General features: G+C 31.8%; 3 protein-coding genes across 5 annotated transcripts in view; 2 read left to right on the forward strand and 1 right to left on the reverse strand.

Moving 5' to 3' along the window:
• Window positions 1-614: 614 nt before the first annotated feature.
• Rpt1 (26S proteasome regulatory subunit Rpt1) lies at window positions 615-2566 on the forward strand. The gene is made up of 6 exons (XM_018452932.1): window positions 615-865; window positions 947-984; window positions 1108-1590; window positions 1690-1854; window positions 1943-2109; window positions 2168-2566. The coding sequence occupies exons 1-6, from the start codon at window positions 793-795 to the stop codon at window positions 2544-2546; spliced, it is 1305 nt and encodes a 434-aa protein (XP_018308434.1). The 5' UTR covers window positions 615-792; the 3' UTR covers window positions 2547-2566.
• Window positions 2567-2736: 170 nt separating this feature from the next.
• Window positions 2737-10185, reverse strand: dib (Cytochrome P450 302a1, mitochondrial). The gene is made up of 8 exons (XM_018452931.1): window positions 9882-10185; window positions 9381-9621; window positions 9052-9227; window positions 8724-8928; window positions 3639-3789; window positions 3287-3535; window positions 2954-3178; window positions 2737-2867 (listed from the first exon to the last, which is right to left on the reverse strand). Exons 1-8 carry the CDS (start codon window positions 10057-10059, stop codon window positions 2754-2756), a joined length of 1539 nt encoding a protein of 512 aa, XP_018308433.1. The 5' UTR covers window positions 10060-10185; the 3' UTR covers window positions 2737-2753.
• A 2591-nt stretch (window positions 10186-12776) lies between these two features.
• LOC108725735 (sphingomyelin phosphodiesterase) overlaps window positions 12777-17306 on the forward strand; it is a 45550-nt gene continuing 41020 nt past the window's right edge. Inside the window, exon 1 of one of the 3 annotated variants that reach the window (XM_018452933.1) lies at window positions 12777-12998. The gene's annotated coding sequence lies outside the window, so the exon portion shown is untranslated. Of the gene's footprint in view, window positions 12999-13022; window positions 13171-17306 lie in introns of those variants that run through there. The other 2 variants (XM_018452936.1, XM_018452935.1) reach the window with 2 other exon arrangements.

Consider the following 17306-nt stretch of genomic DNA (forward strand, 5'->3'; position numbering starts at 1 on the left):
CATCACACGTACAAAAATTTTAGTCGTAATCGTAAGGTCTCAAGCAAATCAACCAATCACAATCAAAATTACGATCTCGCGTTTCAAAACGCTCGACTGTGATTGGCCGATTTGCTTACAGCCTTACGATTCCGACTAAAATTTTTGTACGTGTGATGGCTTGGTGACAGTAGCCCTAGGGTGCGTTCCAAAACTCGACTCTATCAACTCCGAGTACCTTTTATCCTTGTTCGGTGAAGAACAAGGATAAATGATACTCGGAGTTGATAGAGTCGAGTTTTGGAACGCACCCCAGCAAGGCGGTATTTTTAACGCCACTGTAAATATTGGCTGCGTTCAGCAGAACGTTTGTTTTGCAACTGTTGGAAGTTTCCTTCGCGCTAATTGGATCATACTTTTAGATCTAGAAGAATGGTCCTATCTCAGCAGACAATCATAAAACGGTTGCAAAACTGTTGAGTCTGCTGAACGCAGCCATTGCTTCGCTGATTGGTTGCTGCTCTGCTGCTTGACGCTTGATGCTTGCATGTGAATGCACCTTTAGTCATAGTGCAAGCAACACGTACAGACCTAATTTGATCATCATTCATCCGCAACAGATGTCGCTTCGGAGGTTCTCTATACTACTGATTTTGCTTGTAATCAGAAGCATTAGAAGAAAGGAACGTAACCTCAAAGAGATTCTTGGAATCTGTTGGAGTCTTTCTCAGAACTGTTAACTTCCCTAATTAATAACGAACGTCAAAAGCATAGTGTAGTGTGAGCAAGCAGAACGATTTAACAAGAGTGAACATGCCGGATCATCTAGGAGAAGATATGCGAAAGGTGAAGAATGAGGAGGAGAAAGAAGAGAAGGAGATAAAATGTGAGCTCCATTTCTGATGACTTTATTGTCCATCTTTTGCAATAATTTCTATTTCCTAAAGGCTGTCTCTTGAATTTTCAGCACTAGATGAAGGCGACATCGCTTTATTGAAGACTTACGTGAGTTACTCATCGTTATGTTGTTGTTAAAAGGGAAATTTAAAATCAAAATACCAAGATGAATGCTCAGTTGCTGTATGAATGTTTGTTTAGAATCCTTGTAAATTTTTTTGTTTTAATTAGGGCCAAGGACAATATACGAAAAGTATTAAGGCTGTTGAAGAGGATATCCAAACAATTATCAAACGCGTGAATGAATTAACTGGGATCAAAGAGTCTGATACTGGTTTGGCACCACCAGCACTTTGGGACTTGGCGGCTGACAAACAAACTCTACAAAATGAACAACCTCTGCAAGTGGCACGCTGTACCAAAATCATAAATGCAGATTCTGACGATCCAAAGTATATAATAAATGTGAAGCAGTTTGCAAAGTTTGTAGTTGACTTGGCAGATTCTGTAGCGCCAACAGATATAGAGGAAGGTATGAGGGTAGGAGTAGATCGCAACAAGTATCAAATTCATATTCCTCTGCCATCTAAAATTGATCCTACTGTGACAATGATGCAAGTGGAAGAGAAGCCTGATGTTACCTATAGCGACGTTGGTGGCTGCAAAGAACAAATTGAGAAATTGAGAGAAGTCGTTGAAACTCCCCTATTACATGTTGGTTTATAATCTTACTATTATATAATATAATATAGTCATACATTACACTTGTTAACAAAGTATAACAAATATTAATGTAATGAATATTAATTATAGCCAGAGAAATTTGTCAATCTTGGTATTGAACCACCAAAAGGTGTTTTGTTGTTTGGACCTCCAGGCACAGGAAAGACTTTATGTGCTAGAGCGGTAGCTAATAGAACAGATGCCTGTTTCATTCGTGTCATTGGTTCAGAATTAGTTCAGAAATATGTTGGTGAGGTATGTTAGATGCTGTGTAAAGAAAGCTGTTATAGCAGTTGTAAGTAAGCAAGAATCTATATGAATAATGTATATAATTATTTTGCAGGGTGCTAGAATGGTAAGAGAACTATTCGAAATGGCACGAAGTAAAAAGGCATGTTTGATCTTCTTCGATGAAATCGATGCCATTGGAGGTGCTCGTTTTGATGATGGTGCTGGTGGCGATAACGAGGTCCAACGTACCATGCTGGAGTTAATAAATCAATTAGATGGGTAAATTGTCCCGTTTATTCTTAAAAAAAGCTGCCATCTAATGTTAATTTTTTTTCAGTTTCGATCCGCGAGGTAATATAAAAGTTCTAATGGCAACGAACAGGCCGGATACGTTGGATCCTGCACTAATGCGACCGGGTCGTTTGGACAGAAAGATAGAATTTGGTTTGCCGGATCTTGAGGGACGCACGCATATTTTCAAGATTCACGCGCGTTCAATGAGCGTCGAGAGGGATATCAGGTTCGAATTGCTCGCTCGTTTGTGCCCTAACAGTACAGGCGCTGAAATAAGATCGGTCTGTACCGAAGCTGGTATGTTTGCGATCCGTGCACGACGCAAGGTTGCAACGGAGAAGGACTTCCTCGAGGCAGTTAACAAAGTCATCAAATCGTACGCCAAATTCTCTGCAACACCAAAATACATGACCTACAATTAGAACTCATTTGCAAAACGTTTAATTTTCGCATTCGATAAGTTATTATCAGCGCGTCATATCAATCTTATAGTTATTTTTATCGCTGTATCTATTGAATTAATCGAAAAACAATTTTATTCTCAAGTAGAATATAATAAATGTTGTTTTCTGATACAAGAAGTGTTTTTAAGAGTTCTCTGTTGTTACAGTCTCAATGACTTGTTTTTTCTAGGCATGTAGATTTTCAAATCTCAGTTTAATAGGTCCGTCAGGTTTATTGATTAGTAACGAAATCGAATCAAGAGATTCTCCGCACCATGTAAACCGCAGGTTTCTGCAGATCTGAAAAGAATTTATTGAATCATCATGTGATTGTGCATTATGCGATATGTTATGAAGAATGGTACATAATGAATTAAGATATTTACCCGGAGTAAGACAACTTGCAAATTTTGTTCAGCGAATCGTCTTGCAATGCACGATCGTGGACCATGGCCAAAAGGCAATACAGTATATGGATTGATAAACTTTTCTTTCAGTTTGTTTACTCTGTCATTGTTATCACGTAACCATCTCTCTGGTCGGAATGAATTTGGTTCGTCAAAATACTCGGGAAGTCGACAAATCACTTGATTTTGTGTCACCACTACAGTCTGAAACGTTTCAATAAGATTTTCTCTTAAAGGATCTGTCTTTTACGTCACTATTTTTAACTATTTTTAAAAATAAAAGGCATTTATTAATAAGCAAAACTACATTACTCCTTCAGGAATGTGATATCCGCTCAGAACTACATCAGTTTGCAGGATACGACCTATTCCTACAGAGAGAGGATTTAGCCTGAAAGTTTCTTTTATTACAGCCTTAGTGTATGTAGCGTTCCTTAGGATTTCCGCCGTTATAGGAGACGTAGGATCCGTTAACAAAGCCGCAGCCTCTAATCTCAGTTTTTCTTGTACACTTGCATTTCTTGCAAGATGATACAAGGCGAACGACATACTGTATGTCGTCTAAAATAATATAAAACTCATGCATAAGTCAATCAAAAAGAAACCGGACTAGGCTTATAAAAATTGAATATTCATTTAATTTATAAGTCTATTGAAAACTTACAGTATCTACGCCAGCGAGCAACATATCACATGCCATTCCTACGATATCTTTGATGTCTAAAGTTTCATTCTTTAAATATTCCTTGAGAAGAGACGGTTTTCGACATATTGACGCATCTTGATTTCTCTGAGTAACCATTTGCAACGCTATTCTGTGTGTATCCCCAAAAGTTATAAATTAAAATTGAGTAAATCATGAATAAAGTTTCGATAGAAATTTATGTCAATGTCATGATCCTTTCATAAATAATACAAAGATTTTTTGTGACTCTTTGTATAAAAACAGCATTAAAAAAAAAAAAAGAAAAATTGATATGCATTTGTTAATTATTTTATAGTTTGTTGAATCTAATTTTGACAAAATTTAGAGAAATTCAAAGATTTATGTATAAAAAATTTATTTAAACCAACAATTATTTTATGATACATCATTATCTTTATATGTTTCAAAAACTTCGACAATGATATGTATGTACAATCAATTTTGTTTCAATTTATCACTTTTTTTTTTAAACAAGAATCAAATATATTTATAATGGACTAATAAATCCAGGAGGCCGATTGTGTATCTCTCGAAATGAGGTGAAAATTACAAAAGTGAGCAAATTCACTAGAATATTCATAATTTAATTGGTCAATAACTAGTGAATTTGCTCACTTTTGTAATTTTCACCTCATTGCAAGATACACAATCGACTCCCTGAATCGAACCATTCGCGGTTAACTTCATGACGAAAGAAACCGCCATGGGCGCTGTTGCGCATCTGTTAAAATCTGATTTCTGTGGCTGAACTAGTGTACACTTTTGGAAGTTTGGAAAATTGGAACTTGAATATAAAGGGTATATGTACGTTTGATATTTGTCGAAAGAGAGACAGAGAAAACAGACCATATGTTGCCGCGGTTATTAGAATTAGGCGTAGGTATGTCAGGATACTAATAAATCATAAAATTGAAATAAAATAGTACTATATTATCAGCTTTTTTACTCTTAATAATTTAAATTTTTATAGTGATGCGAACTTCCATAAAATCAACGATCTTTAATAAGTACGAGTACCTCGTCAATGTCGGAAGAAATTCTCGTGGATAAGTCCTCGACATGTCACTTCAAAATTACCGTGGTGCAAATGTTTAAATCATAAATGGCCGTTTGGTGTCTGCGCAGAATCGTACCAAACCGTACGAAATTCGTCTCGAGAATGAGTACTTATACCTGAGTTTCTTCCAACTTCCTTGGTAAGTACATACTACATACGTATCAATTGTTTGCGAGTTATATCTTGTTACTTTATAAATATATTAGGTCTGTTTTATTATTCTTGCACCAGAGCTGTGCGCGAAAGAATTCAGTTTCGAACTCGGTACATACATATTAAACTCGATTCAAGTAATTGTTATTTACCGAACAACACATTCATTATTGATACATAATTCGATTGAAGTAATCCTCACATTGAAACAACTGATTCATTACTGATCGTTACTCGATTCACTCGATATTCTGAAAATCAATGCTTGGGATTTTGAAATTGCATACATCGGTTGCGTTCAGTAGATAACGTTTATTTTGCAACTGTTGAAAGTTTTCTTCACGCTGATTGAATTATACTTTCAGATCCAGAGGAATGATCCTATCTCTGTAGACAATCGTAAAACGATTGCAAAACTGTTGTGTTCTGCTGCAAGCAGCATTGTTTTGCATTGTAGAAAAATTAATCGTAAGATTAATATTCATATTCGATTAAAGAATACAAATATTTATCGCGTTTAGAGCAAACAATTTATTCCCCCGTAGCAAAGGGTCACATTCACATATCGCATACAATAGAATCACAATAGTCAGGAAGAAAATATGATGTCACTGTGAGATTGTCATAATAATTTTTTTAAAAATTAAAAAAAAAGTGTTGCAACCTTTTAGGCTCTGACTGTACAAATTAATTAGTACCAAATGCGAAACATACTAAAAAAATAACTTAAGTGATCTGCATTTGGCAACTTCACATCTCTCTTATAGGCCAGTTTCACCAACGCCAGTTAACTTAATCGGCCATTGACTGACCAATCGCGTTTGTTGTTTAGTAGAATTGGCCAATTGCGATTGACAGTTAATCATCGATTAAGCTTAATTGGCTTGGTGAAACTGGCCCTATATGTGCCAACTTTTTTGTGGTGCTCGATTCAATTACATCATATTTAATATCAAATTCATGCATGCACATGTGCGTTTTTGAATACAAAATTGATTTTAAATATTTTTGTTACAATTCAGTTACTATATTGCACATTGTAAAAGATAATGAAAACAATACCTCTTTTTACAATTATTCTTTAATTTTTTTTAAAAAATAATTGAAGTTTTAATATACACACACACACACACACACACAACACACACACGCGCGCGCGCGCGCGCACACACACACACACACACACACACACACACACACAAAATATATATATAGATAAATCTTTTATAAGTAACTATAAATGAATGTTAGTAATACATAACAATTCTGATGTCAAAAACTTCAGGCTCTTTTAATATAATAAATTATATGCTCCAAACGCAATAAAACTTCTTAAATCGAATATGAATATTAATCTTATGATTCATTTTTTTTTCTTTCAATGTGAAACAAATGTATGTGATTCCAGAGCATTGATTTTTCAGAATCGCGTAAACTAGTAAAGCCCTAAACGCAATGCGAGGCGATTACCTTGAGAGCAATAGTGATAGCAGAAAGAAACCTCAGAGGAATCCAACATTCGGGAATGCATATGGCATATGTCAATGCACATAGGAACACAGAATAAGGCAATAAATTTTCGACGAGTTATTTCTATATGATTTTATCGGAGTTATTTCTAATATACTATTCCTATCGCTGTTCTTGTCGCTGTTGCTTTGCATTGTGTCTAGAGCTTAAAAGTAAGGAACCGAAGTAACAGAACTAGGAGGGGGCAACTGGGAAGGACAGAAGGAGTAACTAACGATAAGTAGAAAAAGGATCAAAGATCGAAAAATATCTCCGAAAGCAATTCTGTGTCGATCTGCTTATTCAAATCTTTTAGATATTAAATTATTCATTTGAGCAAAAACATCTTGAATTTCTAACCCGTGTTTCGTTTTAATTTTTCTTAACAGTCTTATTATTATTTAAATTAAATTTTAAATAATGTACTTTTCCCTCTTGCTTAATAATTCATTATATTCTGTTTCACTGCAGAAAACTCTGTCTTAATATATGTCATTGGTATATTTTAATAGTTCTACTGATTCTATTATATTATACATATACAATCAGTGACTTGCTTAAACTATTAATGCTAATGCAAAAAATAATGTTAATGCAAACTTGAAATTTTGCATTATTTATGAAATGATCGAATATTTTATCCAATGATTCGAGGGCATGACGATTAATATTTTATGTCTGTATTAATGAGCAATTTATAATTGTATATAATAAAATATAAGAAAAAGCCTATAAACGAGCAAAATAGATGTATATTTGCTTTTGATAATATCTTTAATTTTACAATATAAAGATGGGACGTTTCGGCTTACTTATCTTTCCCCATCTTCAGCCATCATAAAGATTCAATCCATATAAACGTATTATAAAATCAATATACAATAGGCTTAAAAGGCTTTTTAATTCTACAATGAACAAAGACGTTACAATGCACAAGAACATTAACAATAATAATGTTGAGACTAACAAATACATAACTATCTTGTATATAAAAAACATATCTGAAATGGGGTTGTAGCTGTGATAAACAAAGAAAAATATATCGTGGGTAAATACCTTAATAAATTAAATATGCTTATAAAGGCACAAAAAGACAGCTATTTTATCGACAGACAACAATAACGTTATATAAATTGTATTGCGGCGATTGTAACGCTTCTTATATGGAACAAAGACAAAATTAAAATCAAGATTAAACGAACATATCAGAAACATTAGAATGGATTTATCCAAACACTTGGTCATCTCTCAGCACATTTTGGAATTTAATCATAAATTTGAATGGAATGACATTAAAATCATGGACTTTGAACTGAAATATTACAAAAGAATCTCGGAAGTTTTATACATTAAAGAACAAAAAAACGGTCTTGATCTAAGAAAAGTACGGAACTGTTGGATAAATCATATTTTGATATTATTGAAAAATTAAAAACATAAACATACATCTTTGTCTATTATGAAATAAATTCATTTAATTAAAAAGAATACGTACATATGTATATGTATTAATTCAACATTTAACTTCGACTGTCAAGTGGAGCTTATTTAGGTGATGTACTCACATAAAACAGTCTTATTTCCAATCATATTATAAAAAATTATTGGTTGTAAAATTGCGATGCCACCTACGTGATTTGTTTTAGTATCATGTTTTTTTTTAAATTCTTTATATGGATTAAATCTTTATGATGGCTGAAGATAGCCGAGTAAGTGTTTATATGCACACAGAAAGATATCAATCTATTGCTAAGAAAAGTGATTACTCAATATATTTTCTTTCTTTTGAGCAACGATTATCTTTAACAAAGAATATTTTCTTGATAATAATCTTAAAATATATCTACTTATTACAAAATTTTAGAAAAACTCATTATTACGTACTCAAAACAAGAATTTATTTTCTTTTGAAGAATATTATAAAATTGATCGAAGAAACGAACTTTTTATAATAGGCAAATTGAATTTGTTTTAATTTAATAAACTTGATTGAAGTATATTAAACTTATTAGGATTCAGAATATATTTTGAATAAATGTAATGCTTCTGATGAACTTATGATAGAACTTTTATATATGAACTTTTGAAATACTTGAAATAAGTAATTATTGCTTGCATAGAGTAATTATTACTTGCGTATTTTTCTGTGTGTGGATTAAATCTTTATGATGGCTGAGTAAGTCGAAACGTCCCTCTTATATTGTAAAATTAAAAATACTGTCAGATATATGCATCTACTTTGCTCGTTTATAGGTCTTTTCTTATATTTTATTGTTAGTATATATACGAGCGGGGTTATCTCGTGGTCATAATGGTGTACTCACTTCTCCATATAATTCTGCGCCTTACGCAATTTTCGGTATAATGGTGTTTCAAAAAATCGCCAAAACATTGGGCCGTTATCTAATTTTAAAATTACACTATTTGTCATAAGAGCTGCTTTGATCAGCCTTGAACTTCTGGAATGTGGATGTTTTTCTTCTTTCGATAAACTTCCCATTTTTACATCAAAAGTCACGAGGCAAATCACTGAAAATTTATGCCGATGACGTTTATATACATAACACTTCTTTTATTAATATTACGAATATTTTCTGCTAAAATTATTAATGCTAATGAATGGAATAATTTATCCAGATGGAAGGATATTACGTTCGAGAAAAAGACGTGAGAATAAAGGTAAGAAATCGTTTGGTTTTTCGCGGGAGCAGAGCCGCACGAACTCTTGAACAACTGCGTCAGTATCCTCCAGATAATCGACAATATTGCGTGGTTTACTAAGGACCTTCTGAAATTCGCGACGCAGCCTCCACCACTCGGTGCCATTTCTAAATAATGAATAAAATATTAAATCCCTACTAATTTCTGCGTTTTTTAAATTCTATTGTTACTGGAATACAAAGTGTTCCTTTACCGATTTTTACAAATATCGTGATATATCGTAGTATGATGTATTGAAATTTTGTGAGAACGATTCTTACGTCGGTAAAAGACCTCCACTGTTGTAGATATTACTTCTGTCTTTTCGATACTTGAGAAGAGCCAAGTGCGATCTTCTCTTAGGATGCAGACCCGTCTCAGCTTTGAAAATTTCTGCGATATCTTCCGGTCGGAATACCCACACGACTGGCTGACCTGGTACTATTTCCTCGCGCACCAGAGGTCCGTAACGTTTCAATTTTAATAAGCCGTTCGTGTGCAGCTTCGTGAAATTGTATTCACCTATACCGTTAACATACATTTGATAAGATTAATCTATCGGTATATAAAAGAGATAAATGACTAAATGAGTGTAATATTGTATTTGGGAATATGCAAAAATATAGGAGCAAAGTTGTATATAGAATCAGAATCCATTTCTTAATATAGCTTAATGGTAAAAAGGAAAATACAGAAAGTGAATTAAAAAACAAAAATATTAAATTTTCAGTTAACAATAAATGTTTTTAGTTAATTATCGAAATACTGCATATTATTCTTACCGATGAAAGGCAGATATTTGTACAGCGTTCCAATAACGGGTAAGGCTCTTGGCCCTGGAATGTTTTCGAAAGGCTTGGGTTTGGTACTGTCAATCTGATACGGATTATTCGAGCACGATCGAACACATAATTTCTTTATCGTTCCTCTTGTTCCACATAGTTTCACTCGTGCGTACATTATAAATTTCACACGTACATATACTTCGTATTGAAGTTTTATCGTCAAATTACAGACTTTTTTTTTTATGGGAGACCTCTCCGTAAACAGTACACCAGAGAAACAGGTTTTAGAATCTGTGCAGACTGCTTGAGCTCTCGATCGATTTTGAACCTCGCGTTCTCCCTGTTCTCCGCCTTTCTTACCGGCCATTCGATATTCTCGTTCTGAAACGTTAGCATAAATTTGATGCTAGGTAGATAAAGTCCGGACATCGCGCGCGCGCGCCATAGTATCATTTTTAAGGAAACATGAGCACAAGCTGATGAATGCCATTGATTGTTAACGCGACTAGAAGAGTCGACTTCTGACCAATGCAGCAATATTTTCGTGATCTGGCTGACATAATATTATTTCTTTGTTTAATATATATCGTTTCAATTATTTGTCTAAACGTAGTGTCTATACTCTCATATAAACATCGCTAATGTCTGTAGAAAAGTATACTGATGATTTCATATGATTTCGAGTTCCGAAAAAGAATAGAGAATATAAAACGTAACATAAAACGTACAATAAAACGTAAAATTAAAAAAAAATATACTCTTTGGATCTAATATATTTTTAACCATTAACAACCGAATTAATTATCATTGTAAAAAAAAGTAGTAATACGGTTTATAATGCGGATCAAAATATTAATCTCTCCACTAAATGTTTCACAATCCCGTATATTAAGGACATCTCTGAGAAATTTAAAACTTGGATATAGAACCATCGTGTATTACAAATGAATGACTTCAGAGATGATTCACATAAAAAAATACAAGTTCAGCATTAATAGAGTAACACAGAAAAATTACCAAATGTTTCCATTTTAGAGGGAGGCTCTCCCACTTAATACTATACTCTCTCCCACTCCTGCAGGAACTCTTTACTCGTTACAAAACATACGTTTGTTCCTTAAAGACTATCTCTCCTTTAATCTCCGTCAAGACAGCTTTGCCATCATTTAATCTATTTCACTATTTAGAATAAATTATATTTCTGAATTAATACGTCGGTTTGCACAGGTAACAACGTTTATAACTTTGGCTCAACATTACAGATTTGATGGTTAAAATTTAACACATTATGACGATTGTTGGCTATTGTATTTATTTTTATAAAATTTGGGACTTCTGTGTTATAGACTAATGTATGAATCTGAAATGAAATAATTTCAAGATTAATATAATTCACAGTAAATCTCTAACGAAATTTTGAGAAGTTTAAAAGAAGAAAAACATTACAATTTGTAAAGAAATTCTACAAATTTATAGACTGCATTACAAATAAGTATAAGAAGAATTACAATAACACACGGAGAAAAAAAATTTTGTTTATAACTTAAAGAAATATATTTCTTTGAATTATTTTTCTAAAATAAAAGAAATATTTGTTGGATTGAAGAAAAACATTGATAAATTTAATGAAATATTTTTTTAAATACAGAAAATGATTTTTCCTATAATTATGAGTTTTTAAATTCTAAAAAAGATTTTGTTGATTTGAAATGTAACGTAAATAAAAGTAATTTTTATTTTTTTAAATGAAGGAAATTAATTTATTTAAATGTAAAAAAAATGTGTTTAAATAAAAATTTCTTTCTTTCAAAAATATATAATCAAAAATTAACTAAATCATTTCTTAAATCTACAAAAATTATTCTTTTATACTAAAAGAAGAATAAATCGCATTGTCATTATCATGATAATGATAAAGTTTTAAGTTTAATGATAAAGTTTCACCCCCGTGAAACGTCTGTAATTATTAATTACTGTTAATAATACACACAAGTTTTACATTACCATCCAGTGCCGACTTACATTGGCTTATATTTTTTTTTACTTATAGCTATTCTATAATAGCTTAATCAAAAAGTTCCCGGAATTACCACCAGGTGATGCTCTGAGTCAGCTGATTTGAGTTCTGTTTTTTTGGTTAGGTTGCCACATCTATCATTGACATTTCCACCAAATTTTATCGCCATAGCTTGACATTTGTAAAAGTTACGCCGTCTTGAGTACATCTACCTCTGCATGGTTTTCGATTTTTTACAATTTTAAAAACGGAGTTGAATTTGCAACATCCGTGAATTTTTGACCAAGAACGAAACGAATACCATCCAACAGCCATCGAATTCACCCGATATGGATCCCTGCGATTTTTTTCTGTTCGATCGAATCAAAAAACCACGGGTTTTCGAGAAAAACATTTTTCGAGAAAAATGAATTTGAAGTTTTTCATTTTGTTATTTTATATTTACATATTACAATTACAGATTGAACTATACCTTATCAGTTAGGATCATAAATATGCTTTCTATTCCTTCATACAAGTGTTTGTCAGCAAATTTTTTCATTCTTACGAGTCATTGCCCATTCTAGTTCACGCGCTTCGTTTTTTTTTATCTACTCCTTCACTTTAGAGTCTGTAAGTATATATTCGAATTTACATTTGTTTCACAGATGTGTTCTCAAGACTTCAAACTTTTGAAATATAAAAAAAAGCAATTTTTTAAACCTAAATAGAATATCCTTTTAAGGAAACTCATAGGAGACAGGAGTTTTCTCTTGTAACGTGTGACTCGTCGTTGTCCGGTACACACCGACCAATTGAACTCGTGACGACTCGTGTCAGATAGCTGGTGGGAATCTCGTACGACTGTACGAGTGAACGTACGAGCGTGCACAGCAATAATCAGTTTACACCGTACACTCGGCTCGAAAGGCACGGCTGGTATGAGATAGCGCGCGACACGCCAACGAGTAACAGAGATCGCACGCGTGTGCGTCGCGTACGCGTGAGTGACTCGTCTTGTTTCTTTTTTTTATGATCAAAAAAGCAATAAGAAGACACAAACGGTCCAGGAGGAATGAAATGATGTCGTGGGATTGACTGGACGAACCTGTCAGCCGGTGCGCAGCGCGCTTAGTGGATTCTGGTCAATTCACATCCTGTTCCCTTTCTTTATTTTCCTTTTTCTCTTTTCTTTTTTTTCGTGGATAATTATCTAGACATACACTCTAGGCAATATTTTATATCTCACAAATCAGCACCAAATTTCGAAAGTATCTTCGAAAATATTTCGTGAGTATCTTATTTCTACAATATAAAAAATATCTTTGCGTCTTTTATCTTTGCATTCTTTCTGTGACTTTTGTGCATGTCAACATCTTATAAGCACACGTCTTATCGATAAATATGCTACTATATATTATCCTATAAAAATTCTTTTGAGGCTTTTATTTATTTTTAATTTAAAATTTTAATCATTATAACAATCTATATATAAATCTATGTATATTAAAATAATTATCTGTTCGTAACGTTCATATTAAAATATTGCTTTCTTCGCTGAAATTGTGTCGTCTATTAAATTACAGACGGGCAATGATTGAAATTATTTTCATATTAATCCATAGTTTAAAAGTCATACTTCAAATCGTTCCTTGCTGAACGAAGAACGTATACTTTGTACCTACATATTTGAAAAATTATTTGAAATAATTGTTTATACATTAACAAAGAAGATATTGTTTATAGAGCAGATTTATTTATAGGTTAATAACAATGAAAATCTAATTACAATACGAACACAATTTAAGAATGAAGACAATTCTTTGTGCCTTTTCCTCCTTGGTAAATTAATCTTTCTAAAGTAAAAAAAGATATAACGGACGTTCTCTCGCGATGTTTCTTGTTTTGATAAGCACGTCTTATTCAACAATATATATATATATATATATATATCTCTAAGCTTAGTGATATTGATGTAAGATATATCAATCATCGTCCGTCTATAATTTAATGGACAACATATAATAATTTTAATTGTGCATTGTTTCGTGTTGTACATGATGAAGAAAAAATGCCATGTTAATCTTGTATATGATAAAATTGTATATGATGATTTGCTCACATTAAAATTTTAATTAAGGTTTTGATTTTACCTTTAATATGCATTATGAGATATCGAATGATTAATAATTTTAATAAGATTATACAGATATATGTATATATTTATCTTCTCTAATGCAATACTCTATTAAACGAGAATAAAGACAGCAATATAATAATGAAGAAGATAAGGCACAAAACTGACAAGATGTCTATTGAAACACAAAGTACTGTCTTTATCTCTTTCGCAATATGTATAATATGAACAAATGATGCATATGAATATTTAATCTTCCGTTAGCTAAACTAATTGCTTTATTTAGACTAATTTTATTTAAGTGAAATCTAGAAAAAAAATTGAAATGGATTAACTTTAACTTTTATATTTATATAATTGATGAAATCTTTTTAATTGGTATTTGAACAAATTGATTTTAGCGCGTAGATGAAATACGAAATTTTAACAAATTGAAATGATTAGTTTCATCTAAAGTAAAAATAGTTCTATCTCAAGTAAAATTTTAACTAAAAATAAAAGTAAATAAGTTTTCTGTAATGAAAAAATTCCAAATTGGAGTCAAAAGCAGATCGACGATTTCTTATCTATTGAATAAAATTCCGAGTCATAATATACCTAAGCTTTTCCGTACATAGCTAAATAACAATAACTTTACGGAAGTAAATAAATAGATGCAGACGGCACGTACATCATGCGCTTTACGTAACTACAAGCGATATTGTCACATTCATATACGTACGTGACACTTATATCTATGCTGCACTAAATTAGCACCAACTGCATTCACGATCCTCTTACGGAGGTACAGATTTCAAAAAGGATGCGTGTGAATATGTGGATAACATCACGGCACATGTTATTCACGGGAGTTGTTTGATGATTCTTTCATGCATATCCACGAACAATTCATTTCTATTTAGAAAGACACGTAAAGAGCAGAAAAGCAGAAAAAAAATTTGATTTCTATAACAAATTCTTTCACCATTCTGAAAAATAATAAAATATATCTCTGACATATAATGTTATTTGCATAAATTTTAATCATCTCATTAATACATAAAAATCGAATCGTTCTTTATTTGATTGAAAACGTAAAGTAGTCTTTTTTTATCCTAAGCTATAGATAATAATTTATGTCAAATTTAGTTTTTTAATCATTTATCTGTGACAAGAAAATACCGTATTGAAATTGGAGCCTTGGAAGTAGAAATATATCTAACGCTGAAGAAATATCTAATACAATCGTATCTTTTCACGTAAATGTACTGCAGATACATCACATCTGTCACGTCTGGAATTTAAATCGGAGAAATTCAGAATCAGGAACAGGAAGTTCTATCTGGCCATTGTATGCGTATCGCATATGCGATACTGTGTACGAAAGAAACGTCTTTTATAATTTTCTTTTCGTGAAATACTATTTCGTACATCTTTCTTTTATTTATTGCTAAAGAGATTATCAAGAAGAAAATATGTTCAAATTCTCATAGTAGGTAGTAAAAATAACGCACGAGAGCATTATGTTAATGGATTTTAATTTAAACAGTGAAACTTCTAATTCATAATATGGAGAGTAAATCTATTTTTTACATTATTTGCACTATATTATACTTTTTACACTTAAAAATGAATTAAGTATACATATAATTAGATATTGGAGAAAGAGAGGAAAGATGAATAATACAAAAAGTTTTATTATCCAGAATAAAACTAATAATAGCGTCTTATTTATCAAAATCTTTATCCACACGTGCACAATTACAACACATAACTAAAAATATCACTGTTTGTTTATCGCATACTCTGTAAAAATCATTAACGCAAGACGTTACATATTCACATATTTGCGAAATATTTTTTTCTCACAATCGGGACGTTACTTGGAAAAAACTGACATTGGAAGTTTATAAAGCAAGTGATAAAATTGTTTGTATCAACTCTCGCTGTAACGCAATCCGTATATGTTACATATGCAACGAGCTGTACATGTCATAAGCTCTCACATTTGTGTCTCGAAAGCGTCTTTATATTTTGATTGATTACTAATGAACGATTCTTCAATAACAATTAATTAACGGTTATAATATAACAGGTAATAATATAAATAATAAATATATAATATAAATAATTAGTATAATATTGTAAATAATAAATAATAATATAAATAATTAGTATAATATTGTATCGCCGGCATTAACATTACCAAGGTGTCCAGACGACGGCTAAAACCTTTTGAATATTTATTTATTAATTAAATGTAATTTTATGTATTGACTTTGAAAGAAGTTTCGCTGTACAACATCGAGCGCTCGTGGTATATGCCTTTTATTTTTCTCTTGTTTTTGAATATTGTTCATGGTCATGATCTTATAACATTTGTTAAGATCATGACAATTGGAAGTTGTTCCTCTTATTTTATTTATTGTTCCTCTTCATTTTCAGTTTTACATAAAAATGAATTTTTAATGCAAAAATGAAGATAAGAGGAACAATCTCCAATGGTCTTGACCTTAACAAATATTATCAAGGTCATGAACACAACATTTAAGAGATTTTAGCCATCGTTTTCACAAAACTTTTGTCTAAACATATTTTTCATTTAACACATACTTTCAGAAATAGCTTGTAAACACTTTACGTGAGCCACCCTGTATATATAAGTGGTTCACTTAACTTGAAAATCTTGAGTACTTCACTCATTTTTGATGATACAAAAAAATGTTTCAGATAAAAGTGGAACGCCTTCGAGGGGGACGAATTTTGGTCACGTTGATTTTTTTCTAAGTACAGGCGTCAAAGAGAGAAAGACAGAGAGAGAGAGAGAGAGAGAGAGAGAGAGAGAGAGAGAGAGAGAGAGATATGAAGGTCACCTCCACTTTTTAAAATTAAAAATTGTATAATTTTTTAAAAATATGATTCCTCTAATTATTCTGCATATAAAAGTATAATAAAGATATCAAAAAATCAATAATGTTTACGAGATATTTTATACTTTATTCTGACACATATTGACATAAAATGTTAAGTAACCCGTAAACTATTAATTTTTTAATAATTGTACTTTAACACTTTTGTGAACGGAATAATGAGACGAATCAGTTGGTGTAAAGAAAGCACATAGTTGCTTTAAAAAAAAATGTATGTAAAATGGGTAATTTTTTAAATAACACAAAAAGCATTCATGAGCGGTTGCTATGCTACGTGGCTAGTTTCATTCTAAAAGGAAAAAATTAATTTATTATTTTATGTTATTATAATAATAAAAAGAATATATTTTCTATACAAATAGATATACAAAGGAAATCAT

Source organism: Mycetomoellerius zeteki, unplaced genomic scaffold, assembly GCF_001594055.1.
Source record: "Mycetomoellerius zeteki isolate Tzet28-1 unplaced genomic scaffold, Tzet1.0 scaffold358, whole genome shotgun sequence".
NCBI lineage: Eukaryota > Metazoa > Arthropoda > Insecta > Hymenoptera > Formicidae > Mycetomoellerius > Mycetomoellerius zeteki.